The sequence below is a fragment of the Trametes versicolor genome (assembly GCF_000271585.1).
Source record: "Trametes versicolor FP-101664 SS1 unplaced genomic scaffold TRAVEscaffold_11, whole genome shotgun sequence".
Taxonomy (NCBI): domain Eukaryota; kingdom Fungi; phylum Basidiomycota; class Agaricomycetes; order Polyporales; family Polyporaceae; genus Trametes; species Trametes versicolor.
Window position 1 is genome coordinate 27,776 of NW_007360331.1, and position 13,423 is coordinate 41,198.

The window sequence follows — 13,423 nt, forward strand, 5'->3', positions numbered from 1 at the left end:
AAGTTATAGATGTAGCTGAGCGGCGCGCATTGGCACTTTTACTTGACATTGGGCTTCGAGGCTTCACGATATCTTGAAATGAATATTACGTGAGCGACGGCGCATATTTACGGGATGCACCAACACAGTACAAGCTGAGTGCTCGGCACTCGCGTCGGGGTATACTTCAATATCTTCTGCCCGGCCGGCTCTCGCTCACCGCACAGAGGAACGAATATCCACAGCACTGCCCTCAATTCCTACCGGCAACGCCCCTCCAACCCGTCGCATTGAAACAGCGACGGCCACAATTAGGCCGCTTGTGCGAGAAATGCGATATCACATTGCGACCCGCTCGGGGATGCGCGGGTTGTGTGTGGGGTTTCTCACTATTGTACGTGTTGTGGCAGTGAATTTTGTCGAGAAAACCCATTGACAGTTTAATTGCATCCCGCATAGAGCCCGTATTTTGCGCATGCGCCGTTTGATGAAGTTTAATGTATGGTACAATGCGTAAGCTTCGCTAGTTCCCCAGATTCTAGGCCCCTCGATGTTTACAGAACTTGAGACACACAGGCACACACTGGGCGATGGGGCGATGTATAATACACGGTCAAGATACGAATTGGGGGCCCCGCTTACTTCGTAATACTCGTACATACAAGAAGGTTCCGTCAAGCCTAGTTCATCGCTACGTTGAATGCCTCCGTGATCTCTTCGCAGATGACATTGAGCGCGTTCCCGAGATAGTCGAAGTCCGACAACTGTTCCGATGACAGCGCGTGAGCAAAAATACCTAAGACGGCGAATCCGACGTACTTCGTTAAACACCTGCGGGCTGCAGCGGCACCACCATGCGCCGGCGTGGAAGAAGTGCACCGCGTACGTCTTCCACTCATCCAGGAGCTTGTCGCGCAGGTACACGTTGATGTGCGCGATCTTTTCGGGCGTGTACAGTTCTCCGCGGCTCTTCTCTATCGGGAGAGGTAGCTGTACGTTCACCTATACAGCACGTTGAATCAGTAATGCGACCCGAGTTATACAAACGACGGTGTCAGCGTACCATGTTCAGCGTGAGCTCACCAGTCTCGTCTAACACGCGAGTGCCCAGGATTCGTGCGAGCCGCTCCCCGCCGTCCAACGCCAGGTTGTGACAGTAGTCGTTGATAGCCTTTTCGCCGCCGAGCCATTCGCGGAAAGCCAGCGCTACGAAGGACTGTAAGTCAAGCCTTGTCCAGATGACAAACGGACCCATGCTCACCGTCAGGAACCGAGGCGTAGGATGTATGGTCGGGCGTTCCGGTCCCTAAATTCAAATATGAGCCTCGAGCGGTCCAAGGCACCCGGCATGCTGAGAGAATTTGACGTACACCCGTGCTGCATCACGAAGTTCGTGCCCTTCTCCCTCGCCTTCGCGCCTCCCGCATGCACGTACTCGTGCGACGTCGGGATGGACGACTTGATGACATGCTGGTTGCTGCGCCGCGACCGCCGAAGTTAGCACCAGCGTCTCGAGCACGGAAAGCGGTGTCGTGGACCCACCGCTTGGGCACGTAGAGAACCGCGCAGCCTCGTTTGGCATACAGCCACTTATGGCAGTCCGTGATCCAGAAGTCGGGCTTTGCCTCGCTGAGGTTGATGTCCGGCTATCGATAGATTCCCGAGTGGTCAGCGGGCAATGTTGGAGGGGACGGGAACAGCGCGAGCGCGGTCACGAACCTCCTGGCCGATGCTGTGGGCGGCGTCGACGACCGCCCAGGCACCCTCCTCTCGGCACACGCGCACCATCTCCTGCCACGGCATGAGCGCGCCGGGGGTTGCCGTAATGGAGTCCAACACGACCACAATCTTGTTCTCCCTCTCCGCGGGGTCCTCTGTGTACCCCGGAGAGAGCGGGGGAACGTCGGTGAACAGCCTACCGGAGTTGACGTGCTGCGCCTTGAATTCGCGCAGTTTCGTGCGGAAAATGTCGAGGATCTGGGCGTGGGTGAGCGGGAAGGTGTACTCGACGAGGCACGGTTCGGGTCGCGGGTGCTCTGAGCGGTCGGCGAGGTAGCGGATAGTATTGGCGACGCCACCATAGAGCGTCGTAGCTATTGGACGTATGAGTGCCGATTATGTAGTGAAGATGCTACGTTAGACGTACCGCCAACGAGTAGGTCGCCCTCGCGCCATTCGAAGTTTCGCAAGACGGTGTTGAGAGCATGGGTCGCGTTGGGAGCGAAGACGATCTCGTCCCTGTCCGCGCCGACCAGTTTCGCAATGCTCGTGCTGAGCAGGGTAAGCACTGTGCACTACGAGATAGGTAAGATAATCGACGCACCGTGCTTGCACAATCAGGGGGTGGAAGACTTGGCGGTAAATTTTGTCGGGGTTCCTCTCAATTTCGTATGCCAAACGCGTCGCAGCAAAAAGGACGGGGAGAGGTAGCGTTCCCCAGGAGCCTACGAGGTCACCGGGGCTGTCAGGAATAGCGGAGGAGACGTTGACAGATCGACGTACCCGGGTTGAGGTTCACATAGTCCTCGTCGAGGGGGATGTATTGCTTGAGTGCGTGCCCAAACGGCGGAGGTTTCTCGGTGGGGTCGTAGGATTCACCCTTTGATGGAACGAGCTGAGGGATCGGCATGTCTGAAACACGCCCACGAATGTCAGTGTCAAAGTCAACACCCCGATGAGCGGTGTATCATGATTCCTGCAACGCACCTGTGTCTAGCTGAACGTGTGGATTGAACTGTGTGCGCAGCTGTCGTGGATAGATCGTATCGGAGAGTGGTGAGGACGAGACACAGATGTGTGGGTGTACGTGTGGCGGTGGATGGGCTTGTTCCGGGGTAGAGATGCACGTTTCAAGGCAGATGCCGCACCCCCACTATTTATGTTTTGCAGGAGGCGGACATGAGTCTTACGCATACGCGCGCATGGAACGGCCGTGGCCGACTGGTCGAAGTCCGTCCGTGCTTGTAATGGATATTCAGGTAACCCCAAGACGAAAGCGGCGCACGAAAAGCAGCAAGTCGGCCTACAAACAAAGTGTCATGAGAATGGAAATGCCGATAGGATTACTGCCCCCTTCTTAGGAACGCCGAGAAGCTCTGCAGGCAAGCGATTACATACCTCCGTGCGTGTTTTGCCATTTCAACAACCGGCGGAGCGGTGAGTACCCCAATGAGAACTATCCACCCCGTTTCTGCTGCCGTACGGCGTTGGAAGACAATGAGGCCGACTTGCAGCGGAGTGTCAAGTCCGGCATCCGAGATACTCGGTATGGAGCGAGAACAGTGCCAATAGAAGCACAAAAAGATGTTCACGTACGTCGAAATAGTTTCGCCATGCGGCGCTGTCGTGCGGTATGTTGTATAGCATGCCGTCAGGGCGCGCCCCATCGCGCCGAGCCGTCTGTCAGGTGAGTATGCACGACATGTCGCACGTGCGGCTGCGTTCAACTTCCTCCCCGGTTGACTCGGACGCTGGACGACGGGGAACCAATCAGGAGAACGTGTGGTGTTGTAATTGAGAGTGAACGAACCTCCCCGAATTTATCCCACTCACTTCCCTCGACGTCTCGCGCCGGCACAGACGCATGTGCGGTCGTACATCAGGCTGTGGTCGGGCCTTCACCTTGTACGTTTGAACTTCGCTACCATCTCCATCCCGGGCGGTAGGATAGAATCCAGCAGGCGTCACGCACATCTGCTCCCGGAGAAAATCCCCATCATTTCCGCCGTCAACCTGCATGTGTGCGTGCCACGTAAACTCCCACATCCTGTCAAAGTTAAGGGAACTCACAAGTTAAATAGGACACAAGCTCCATCCGCCGGAGCTGCGTGCTTCATACACGGCGTCGAGTTGCCTACAAACCACGACAGATCACAGCTGCGAGCTGCGGCTCCGACTCGTCTTCATTGCAGGTCCGAGTGCACATGGCTCCGACCGCCACCGCACCCGCGCATCTCTCGCGCTCGACGTCGATGTCCTCCTCGGCCGACACGGCATACTCCCGACGTCGCCGCCTCCAGCCCGTTTCACGCTTTACGCTTCGGGCTTGCGATGTTCCATTGGTCCTCGCCTATCTCTCGCAGAGCGCTCCGGGTGGCATTCGAGCGGCCATCTCCAGAAGACCACGGCGCCAGGCGCTTACATCCACATTCGGCGGTGCGCCACAACCGGCACAGCGTTCGTCGCCCATGGCGGCCCTGTGCACCCTCCTCCGATCAAGCTTTCGCGGCGCTTACTCCTAAATTTACGGTTCGGTGCGCCAATGGGGCCGAGACCACGAAGCGCGAGGTTCTGTGAAATGTGCAGCGTGAGTGCCTGTCCTCTGAGCCAGAATGTGGATAACTTTACCTCGTCTCATAATAGCACAGTGGCGTGCGCAGTCGCGCCCTGCAGGGCCCCGTCAAGCGGGCGGCGCCCATCAATGAGCCTCGGGGGCGGTACCTCGGCGCAAGAAGGTGTGTATACAGTAGGACCCCCGATAATCCCTACTGAGGCCTTTTCCCGGCGGACCCCTTTTGGGTCCGTTTGGTCCGGACAGCTTGGCGACCCTCCATGGGCCATTTTGGTCCGGATTGTGCTCAAGGCCTCCCGAACGGCCCTCCGGTGGTCCGGACAGCGTACAAAGCCTCGAAAAATCCCCGAAAATGGTAATAAATCTCTAAAAAATTCCCAGGGGCCCGTTTTTGCTCTGATACGCGGAACGCGCCCGGGGGCATTTGTTTTCAGCAAGTCGTCGTTTAAAAGCGGTCAGTTACGAACTTACATCACTTTGTATGCTAAGCGCTGATAAGCGCTAAGCTTCCGCCGCCATCTGTCCGGACCACGACCGCATAAGGCCTCCTCCGGGGCCCCCCAGTGGTCCGGACACTGTACATAGCCTGTCCGGCCCCGGAGGCCCTTTTTGGTCCGGATTGTAGAAGGCATACCCCCGCTGGGACCCCCATTTTGGTCCGGACAGGTGAAAAGGCCTCAGTAGGGATTATCGGGGGTCCTTATACAGTACGATGCCGCTCACCTGCGCCGCAGCCACCGGACACGACTGACTCGGATGCGCTTTTCAGCGTCGACCTGGATGGGCATGGGCTTTCGCGTTGGGCAAAACCCGCCACGAAGGGATCGCCTGACACGCGCGCCATGTCGCAGCCAACGAAGATCGCCTGTCAATGTCATGCCAGTGAGTCTCTCGCCGCTGCTCACGGACACTGTGAGCCCTGCTCACCCATCTTTCTGGCACGCTTGAGGCTTGAAGGCCCGTCCTATCGCAGATACGAATCCTAGTGAATACCGAGGCCATCTACAAGACGCGATAGTGGAGTACGCACCTGGGAGCAGCGTGCGAAACGTCGGCATCGCGCCCCGAGTCGGTGGAAGCGGAGCAGGCACAGCCCGCGCCGGGCGCGGCCCGCCCCCGCTTTTTATGTTCAGCCCGCGTCGGCGCGCCGCCGGACGACCGTGTGGTGCCGCCCCGACGCCTGGCGCGCGGATATACATACCTGTGAGACCCTGTGTCAATCCGCCAAGCGTACTTCCAGACCGGACACGAAGATAGGGGCCGGGCGGGAACATGGGCCAGGGGCGCACCGCCAACGCCCAATCACAAATCTTCTTGCGCCCTCATCGGCGGGCGGAGGGAGCGCTCGGATCTGATATGTCGTCCTACTTGCGAGTGCTCCGCAACAAAAACCAATCGCCCCGGCGTTGCCCATCCGCGTATCGTACCAGTCGCCTCCGAGTCATATACCCACCTGATAGATCTCGCTCGCCTCCCAGGGCTGTCCTGGACTCTCACCCCCCTCGACGTCGCGGAGTTACAAACGCATTGCTCCCTATTCCGCCATGGCTGACGTAGAGACCCGCTTCAGAGAGTTTGAAGAGAAGTCGGGACTGGAGACGGAGACAGCGACGGTCGCCGGGTCGTTTGTGCCGTCCGACCCGCCCGCGCTGCAAGACCTCCCGATCGAGGACTTCCCCGATGGCGGAAAGGAGGCCTGGACCGTCGTCCTCGGAGCGTGCCTCGCATTGTTTGCGTCCGCGGGGATGGTCAACACGTATGTTAGTAGTCGTTTGTCCTTGTGGGTGCGGTTAAGGCAGAGGCTGACCCCTATTTGATCAGGGCACGTTCCAGGACTACTACGAGGCGACGCTCCTACCGGCTTCCTCTTCTTCGACAGTCGCCTTCATCGGATCCTTGCAAATTTTCTTCCTGTATGCCGTTGGCACTCTCACCGGAAGAGTCTTCGATGCCTACGGAACAAAGGTCAGCTTTTTCGCTTTTCGTCGCCCGTAAGCACAAACTAAACTCGATTGCACAGTACCTAATTCCCGCAGGCACGGTCATCACCGTGTTCTCGCTCATGATGGTGTCGCTGTCCGAGAAGAACCAGCCATACCAGGTGTTCCTCTCGCACGGCGTCCTGTTCGGCTTCGGTATTGCCCTCCTGTACGTCTTCGTCCCCCGGCTCGTCCTGTCCGTATCGCTCATCGTCGCGCACCTCGCCTAGGTTCAACCCCGCCGTCGCCGTCCTGGGGCACTGGTTCAAAAAACGCCGCGCGCTCGCGATCGGGGTCACGACCGGTGGAAGCGCAAGCGGCGGCGTCCTCTTGCCCATCATCCTCGAAAAGCTGATCCCAGTCGTCGGGTTTGGTTGGGCCGTCCGCATCGTCGGCTTCATCCTGCTGGGGTTGCTCATCATCTCCTGCGTCACCATCCGCACGCGCCTGCCCACCTCGGGCCACCTCTCGTTCCGCACCGCGATCGACCTCGGCGGCTTCCGCGACCCGCGGTACACGCTTGCGGCGATCGGCGCATTCCTGTGAGTGTAATGTCGTTGTGGATATGACTTTGCGCATTGGACTCACATCGAGTACCGCGCAGACTGTTCTACGGCTTCTTTATCCCGTACTTCTACATCCAGATCTACGCCAACTTCCGCGGGGTGCCGCCGCACATTGCAAAGTACCTGCTTGCGATTATGAATGCAACGAATATCCCGTCGCGAATCCTGCCTGGGTACATCGCGGACAAAACCGGACCGTGAGTGTCTTCGCAGATAACGCTATGCTAAAGGTCCTCACCAATATGCTCGCGCTCGCAGCCTCAAAGTGTTCGTCCCCGCAGCCGCGATATGCAGCGTCCTCCTGCTCGGACTGTGGCTGCCGTCGCGCAACTCCGCGTCGATCATCGCGTTTGCGGCGCTGTACGGTCTCTTTTCAGGTATGTCCATAGCATCCTGATCCCGGCGCCCAGCGTACTGACCTTGCTGCAGGCGCGTTCGTGTCCCTCCTACCTACCTACATCGCATCCATCTCGCCCCGCGAGAAGCTTGGCGCGCGTCTAGGTACTTTGCACCCATCCCATGAGCTTCCTGTTGGTGTGCTGACGCGTCTTTCCCAGGCTCGGTGTACATGGTCGTCGCCGTCGCCTCGCTCGTCGGCACGCCCACGGGCGGCGCGTTGCTGAAGACAACCGACGAGGCGCACTTCCGCAACCTCATCATCTTCTGCGGCGCCCTGAGCGTTTCCGGGACGCTGGTGATGGCCATGGCCGGTATGGTGGGCTCAGACTCGCTCCGGCGACACCTGCCGTGGGGCCGGAACTCCGAGGAGAGTGTCGCAGAGAAGAAGGATGCCGAGGCGTAACGTGCGAGAACCTAGACTGACCGGAGGATGTTTATATTGTAAAGTTTATGAATAGGAAAGCAGGTAACATACGACTAAGTATAACCTGGTCTTGACCTCTTTTGTAATCCTAGTTAGATGCACATAATCGCCCAAATATTGTACTTCACTTGCCTATCATCTTGCCCAAGTGCGACAGCATTCTTGCACAGAGACGCCGTCATACTATCGGAGGATTGATAGAACTCGAACGTATGCTTTTGGACGATGGCGCTGAGGAGAGTGAGAAGTCGACGCCGTCTCCCGGCCGACACCGATCTCAGATATCACGTTGAAAGTCCGCTACACGTGGCTACTCAACGCCCATCTCGTTCTCCCACGACGGCTCGTCGCCACGGCCAACCACGCTCTCGACAGCTGGAGTTACTCGTCGACATACAAAACGAGCAACCACTGCGTGTTATGACGCATTCCTTGCTTCAATCTTATGGCTTACGCAAGTAGATGCCTTATACCGAGGCCAGCTCGACGCGCTAAGTAATCCCTCTCGTCACTCTTGAGCAGTATACATGTCTGATAGCGAGGCCTCAGATCACACAACCCCAGGCCCTGACCGCACACGGAACACACTTGTTGTCGCTCTCTACGAAGACAGGGAACAACACAGAATCTTATCGAATAGCGCCCTAATTCGCGCATTGATCGGTACATTGAGAACCCTCCACCCTCGCGCGTACGAGCCGCATGAATACGGTGTTTCGCGAGATACATCCATCATAACACGCGCGGAGGATACTTGTTACATAGGATAAAGCTACATCTCCATATCAGCCCAGAGATACAGCGAAGCTCGATGTGAACACCTCACGCCATTCGTCGACAGACAAAATCCGGGTACTTTGCACGATCCTTATCCGCGCGGCTCATACGGAGGAAGTGACTCCGATCCATCGCTACCCTCCGAGTTCGCGTCCTCGCCCGCCATCATGGCCAACACGGCTCGACCGCACCAGCAACGGCACCACCATGGAGCACGGCTTGTACGTCAGAGGCGCGTCTTGAGCGGCCCGGTAGGTGCTCCAGGGAAGGTAGGACAGAGATCGACGAAGGAGAGTTCTGGAGCTCCTGTGCGTGATGACTCTCGCAGTCTTTGGGATCCACGTGGACGGCGGGCAGCGATCGGAACGATGGTGAAGGCTCCAGGCTCGTCGCGCTACCGTAGCGCGCGCCATGTAAGCTGCCGGACGCGACGGAATGGACGCGCGAGCGTATCGCTAGGACAGTGGCGGACGGGCAGTGGTTACTGGCGCAATCTATGCCGGAGGTGATGTTATGTGCCGAAAGAAGCGTGCTGGGGCGGGTGCGTCCTCGACATAGCCAAAACCGGAGCAGCGCGACTGCAAGAGATCGTTGGCCGAGGTCGGCATGGGCGTCTTGGGTATCCCTCATCCGCCGCTCACTTTCTGTCTGAACAGATTGAGAATGGTAGTCCTCAAATAGTGAATTTGAAAGATACACATCACCACAACAGAGAACGCGCTGTTCCATGCAACACGTGTGATGGATAGTTTTCGATCAGATTTGAACGCTCAATGCCTGAAGTTTAATATGTGCGAACACTCACAAATTCGGTATAGCAATGTAGTGTCGCGAACAAGCCAACTCTTGTGAGTCTTTGCCGCGACATGGGCTCTCCGAGAACGTTACCTCGGGCACGTTTTCCACTACACGTGTCTTCGCAAGGCCCGTGGTGCATCGGATCCCCGCGGAGGAGCCTGGCTCTCCTTGCTATACGTGATCTGCGCTGTTGTCGTCCCTCATCTGCTATTCTGACTACGGAGCCGGGCACCACCAAATGAGCCTAGAAGATCAACAGAGAAAGAGGCGGAACACTCAATCGGAGACCGCCTGGTGCTCCGAGGTAGATAGACATCCCTATACACGCGGCTCGTACGCAGGCAGCGTCTCCTCGCCCTCGCCCCCCACCCGGTCTTCGCCCGCCATCATGGCGAGCATGCGCTGCCCCAGTGCCCATGGGAGCGCCAGATGGAGCAGTCTCTCGCCGGCATGATGCGCCTCCGAGTGCACCTCCACCGTCTCCCGCTCGACGTCGGAAGTGTTTCCTTGGGGTTCCGGTAGGCTCTCCGTCGAAGGAGGGGCAGGAGCAGGCAAAGGGGGGATCGGGAGCTCTTGTCCGTGCTGTTGGTCGTTTTTACGATCGGCGTGGGCGGCGGCAAGCGATCGGGGCGTGGATGGCGGCCCGAAGCTCGTCGCGCTGCCGTAGAGCGCCCCACGCGAGCTTCCGGACTCGGACAAGCTGGAACGGGTGCGTGGGCGCACCCTCATAACACCGCCCTCCGCCTGACTCTTCGACAGGACACGGGAACACGGGCGTCCAGCCGGAACAGCTGCCATGGAGTGGGAGAGATCACTGCAGGCGGACATGTCGGAAATTCTGCTCTGTGTCGAAAGCAGCGTGTGGGTGCGTCGGCGACGGATCCATAGCCGCAGCAGAAAAGCAGCGGCCGCAGCGGCCAGCACGGCGGAAGCAACAACGGCGCCTGCCAGCACCAGGGTCGGTGTACGAACAACGCGGTGAGCGGGCTCGGCTGAAGCTGGAGGAGAAGCTGAGGAGCTACCGCTGGACGACGTCTTCAGAGGGGCCCGGGAGCTCGTGGCAGGACTGTTCGTCGAGGCATGCGAAGTCGTCGAGGGAGAGCTGGGTACTTCCCTCTCGGAAGTTGCAGTACGCCATATGGATGCAGAAGGCGAAGCGGAGGCGGAATTTGAAGTGAACGCGGACAGAGTAAAGGTAGTTAGGGGGCGGTCTGACGGTGACTGGGCTGACGCGGGAGCAGCTGGAATGGTAAAGGTAGTTTTGGGGCGGTCCGACGGTGATGGGGTCGCGGAGGCGGATAGTCGGATATGCGGGGTGCTCCCCGTTGCGGAGGACACGAAGAGGGCCGACGAGGGCGACGAGAGCGGGTTAGCCACACCCGTTGTCCTTTCTGGGGGAGCTTGACTGCCGGCCCCGGTGGAAATGGGAACGATGATACTTCGACAGAAATCTTCACAGACGAATAGGGTGGTGAAGCTCTCCCCGTCCGTTATTGTCGACTCGAAAGTTGAGATGGGCGCCATGGTTGACGGGCAACTAGGGACTCGGAGGCCGACCGCTCCCAGTGTTATATCCTGGCATGCACGATGTTAGCGGCTGCCATGATGATGCGAAGTTACGAAATCGGGAGGTCAACATTTACTCACTGCGGGAAGGCTATGGTCTTTCCTGACGATGAGCAGTGCGGCGGTCTGCTATAAGTAAGTACACTATCTCTACATCACGAAGAGTGTGGGTCGGCGATGGGATAGGCAGCCATCCCGGTGTAAGTTGTCGGCCGGGATGGATATGAGCGTCACGGATGCGCTTCCTCTGCCCCAACGGATGGAGAGATCAGTAGTCAATAGTGCTTCTTGCGCGCTGCTGTCCCGTATACGCAACGAGGCGGTCTGACGCTGAGAAATATCATAGAAGCCGCGCGTTGAGATCCGACTGCTACGACATTGCTGATTTTGATGTTGCAGGGATCAGAGAACGCTTGCGACGCAGAACAATGAAGGGAACTCCGACTCAAGAGATGCATCTATCACCGTGTGGAGAACAGAGTCCGCTGGGGAGTCCCCGCAACGCCGACGCATGTGCCAATGGACAGACTTCGATCACCATTCGACGTATGATGTCGTATCTGAAAGGTATGGGGGACGGATAACCCGACGGGGCGTCCGCATCGAGGGCAAGACTGCCTTGCTACACGCCGCATGAGCGTAAGTACGCGCTAGGCCGGATTCGGGGTTGTGCGCGCCGTCTTGCGAGCTGAACAGGCCATCTTATACACATCCTGTTGAGCGGAAGAGAAGGAGTCGCCCGAAGGGTATGGCAAGCTGCTCTCGATCAGCCCGTGTTGTTGTGGAAGAGACGCGCGGACTCACGTTCACAGTTGCGGGCATGCGGGCATGCGACGGTACACAGGTACGGGGACCGTCCAAGAGGGCGCGACTCGAGGTATATCTCTACTGGAGCGGCGGCCATGGTTGTCAGCTCCTCCAGGGATAGATAGCAGTGCTAGCCCAATGCTGACGGTACATGCGTACTGCACATACGACGGGGTTGTGGTCAAATGCGTACGCAGACCAGAACTGTCGTTCGACTACGTCAGTGCGGAGAGCATGCGTGCGCGGACGAGTGCAATCAACTCACCACGGATAGCCTGAGCGTAAACGTTGACGATCTCTTCGTGGATCCGCCAGCCGCCAGAACAGCGACGCGTTCGTCCGACGACTGCAGCGCTCTGGCATAGAACGGTCTAGTGGCGAGCGCAATCGAAACGGTCGTGGTCAAACGAGCGACCCTCCCTCTGCGCAGGACATCGCGGGCGCTAAACAGCACGTGGCAATGACGGCACGCGTCGGCGCCTGCATGCGAGCGCGTGCGCGCTGCTTTCGACAACACAGGACAGCACCTCTAGATGGCACGACCACCAGCGATCGCTCCCGCTGCACGACTATTCCGGAGATGGTCGATAAGTCTGTGGTTGGCGAGGACAGGCCGATCGTGCACGGGTGCGTCTAACCCTGTCGAGAGCTCGAGCAGGAGGGAGCTGGGAACGAGCGGACGACGTCTCAGGCGCGCGCGCCTCCCACCCCGCGTCCGTGTTGTCGACGTAGCCAAAGCCGGAGCAAAACACTATTCAAAATGATGTTCAAGAGCCTCTCCGCCGTTGCCGTCATCGCCGCCCCCGCCGGTGTCAACGCCCAGGATGCGACCTCCAGCGCGCCCCCGACCTCCACCTCGGGCCTCCCCACCTGCATCCTCACCTGCATCGCAACGGCCGCGACTCAGGGCTGGCGCTCTGCTATGTGAGTGGTCTACAATCTTCCCCTTGCTCATGTCGTTAACGCGTTCGGATCAGCGCCGACATAAACTGCCTGTGCACGAACACCGCCGTCCAGCAGGCGTCCCTCTCGGATCTCCTGCCTGCAGTCCACCTACTCATCCGACAAGCTCGCCGCCGCCGTCGCCCTCCATTCATAGGAGTGCGCCGCAGCTACACTCACTCCCATCTCTCCCTCTCTGCCTTTCACTAACACCCCCTCATAGTCTATAGTCTCCGGCGCGAGCTCAGTCTCGAGCGCCGCCTCGACCAACGCATCGTCCGCCACCAGCGCCGCCACCAGCGCAGCGACGAGCATCGCCTCCGGGGCCTCCTCCGCCGAGTCTTCCGCGACCTCCGCGCTCTCGAGCGTGATCAGCTCGGTGGCGAGCACGGCGTCGTCCGCGGCGAGCAGTATCTCGAGGCGCCTGAACAGCGCGATGTCGACGTCGATCCCCGTCACGAGCGGGGCGAGCAGTGCTGGGGCGAGCCAGACGAGCAATGCGGCGAGTGCGATGGGCCGGGGGAGTGTTGGTGGGAGCTACGAGGGGCTTGTGGGCACGGGCGTTGCGCTCGTGGGTGCTGTGATTGGGGCTGGGCTCGTTTTGTGAGCGGGGTACCCTGGACCGAGTGTGTCGAGGATATCGATGTCAGTCGTTCCGAGCCCGACGTGCATCGAAACTACAGAGTGTGAGTCCGCAAGACGTCAACGCACCTTCATTGTCCCTAACGAGTGCCTGAAGCTCCGGCTTGCATCGGTGCAATGAGGACGGATGTGCAGAAGGTTGTAGCGTAGTAGCCGGGTATACATTGGATGGTGCATGTACTGTGTTGTACATTCCCACCTATATCTACAAGAAAATGTCTGTCGCAGAAGAATACGGAAGGAAATAAAAGTA

At 58.7% G+C, this 13,423-nt stretch overlaps 4 protein-coding genes across 4 annotated transcripts; 2 read left to right on the top strand and 2 right to left on the bottom strand.

Moving 5' to 3' along the window:
• Nucleotides 1-574: 574 nt before the first annotated feature.
• Nucleotides 575-2,608, bottom strand: TRAVEDRAFT_66595 (PLP-dependent transferase; the record flags this gene model as incomplete). The annotated part of the gene is made up of 10 exons (XM_008044685.1): nucleotides 575-743; nucleotides 799-981; nucleotides 1,043-1,185; nucleotides 1,241-1,285; nucleotides 1,350-1,456; nucleotides 1,522-1,625; nucleotides 1,699-2,072; nucleotides 2,126-2,250; nucleotides 2,303-2,423; nucleotides 2,482-2,608. The coding sequence occupies 10 exons, from the start codon at nucleotides 2,606-2,608 to the stop codon at nucleotides 660-662; spliced, it is 1,413 nt and encodes a 470-aa protein (XP_008042876.1). The 3' UTR covers nucleotides 575-659.
• Nucleotides 2,609-5,755: 3,147 nt separating this feature from the next.
• On the top strand, nucleotides 5,756-7,771 carry TRAVEDRAFT_173166 (monocarboxylate permease). The gene is made up of 8 exons (XM_008044686.1): nucleotides 5,756-6,030; nucleotides 6,092-6,235; nucleotides 6,291-6,418; nucleotides 6,480-6,791; nucleotides 6,854-7,012; nucleotides 7,074-7,192; nucleotides 7,245-7,316; nucleotides 7,373-7,771. The coding sequence occupies exons 1-8, from the start codon at nucleotides 5,815-5,817 to the stop codon at nucleotides 7,615-7,617; spliced, it is 1,395 nt and encodes a 464-aa protein (XP_008042877.1). The 5' UTR covers nucleotides 5,756-5,814; the 3' UTR covers nucleotides 7,618-7,771.
• A 1,760-nt stretch (nucleotides 7,772-9,531) lies between these two features.
• TRAVEDRAFT_23109 (uncharacterized protein) lies at nucleotides 9,532-10,737 on the bottom strand (the record flags this gene model as incomplete). The annotated part of the gene is made up of 1 exon (XM_008044330.1): nucleotides 9,532-10,737. The coding sequence occupies one exon, from the start codon at nucleotides 10,735-10,737 to the stop codon at nucleotides 9,532-9,534; it is 1,206 nt and encodes a 401-aa protein (XP_008042521.1).
• Nucleotides 10,738-12,123: 1,386 nt separating this feature from the next.
• On the top strand, nucleotides 12,124-13,395 carry TRAVEDRAFT_66597 (uncharacterized protein). Its single transcript, XM_008044687.1, has 4 exons — nucleotides 12,124-12,510; nucleotides 12,564-12,687; nucleotides 12,752-13,214; nucleotides 13,268-13,395. The coding sequence occupies exons 1-3, from the start codon at nucleotides 12,347-12,349 to the stop codon at nucleotides 13,133-13,135; spliced, it is 672 nt and encodes a 223-aa protein (XP_008042878.1). The 5' UTR covers nucleotides 12,124-12,346; the 3' UTR covers nucleotides 13,136-13,214; nucleotides 13,268-13,395.
• Nucleotides 13,396-13,423: the final 28 nt, after the last annotated feature.

Bases quoted from the DNA above. Each gene is read 5' to 3' on its own strand.
- TRAVEDRAFT_66597 (XM_008044687.1), top strand. From the start codon at position 12,347: ATGATGTTCAAGAGCCTCTCCGCCGTTGCCGTCATCGCCGCCCCCGCC. The intron at 12,511-12,563 runs GTGAGTGGTCTA...CGTTCGGATCAG, and splicing joins CAGGGCTGGCGCTCTGCTAT to CGCCGACATAAACTGCCTGT. The intron at 12,688-12,751 runs GTGCGCCGCAGC...ACCCCCTCATAG, and splicing joins GTCGCCCTCCATTCATAGGA to TCTATAGTCTCCGGCGCGAG.
- TRAVEDRAFT_173166 (XM_008044686.1), top strand. From the start codon at position 5,815: ATGGCTGACGTAGAGACCCGCTTCAGAGAGTTTGAAGAGAAGTCGGGA. The intron at 6,792-6,853 runs GTGAGTGTAATG...AGTACCGCGCAG, and splicing joins GCGGCGATCGGCGCATTCCT to ACTGTTCTACGGCTTCTTTA. The intron at 7,013-7,073 runs GTGAGTGTCTTC...TCGCGCTCGCAG, and splicing joins ATCGCGGACAAAACCGGACC to CCTCAAAGTGTTCGTCCCCG.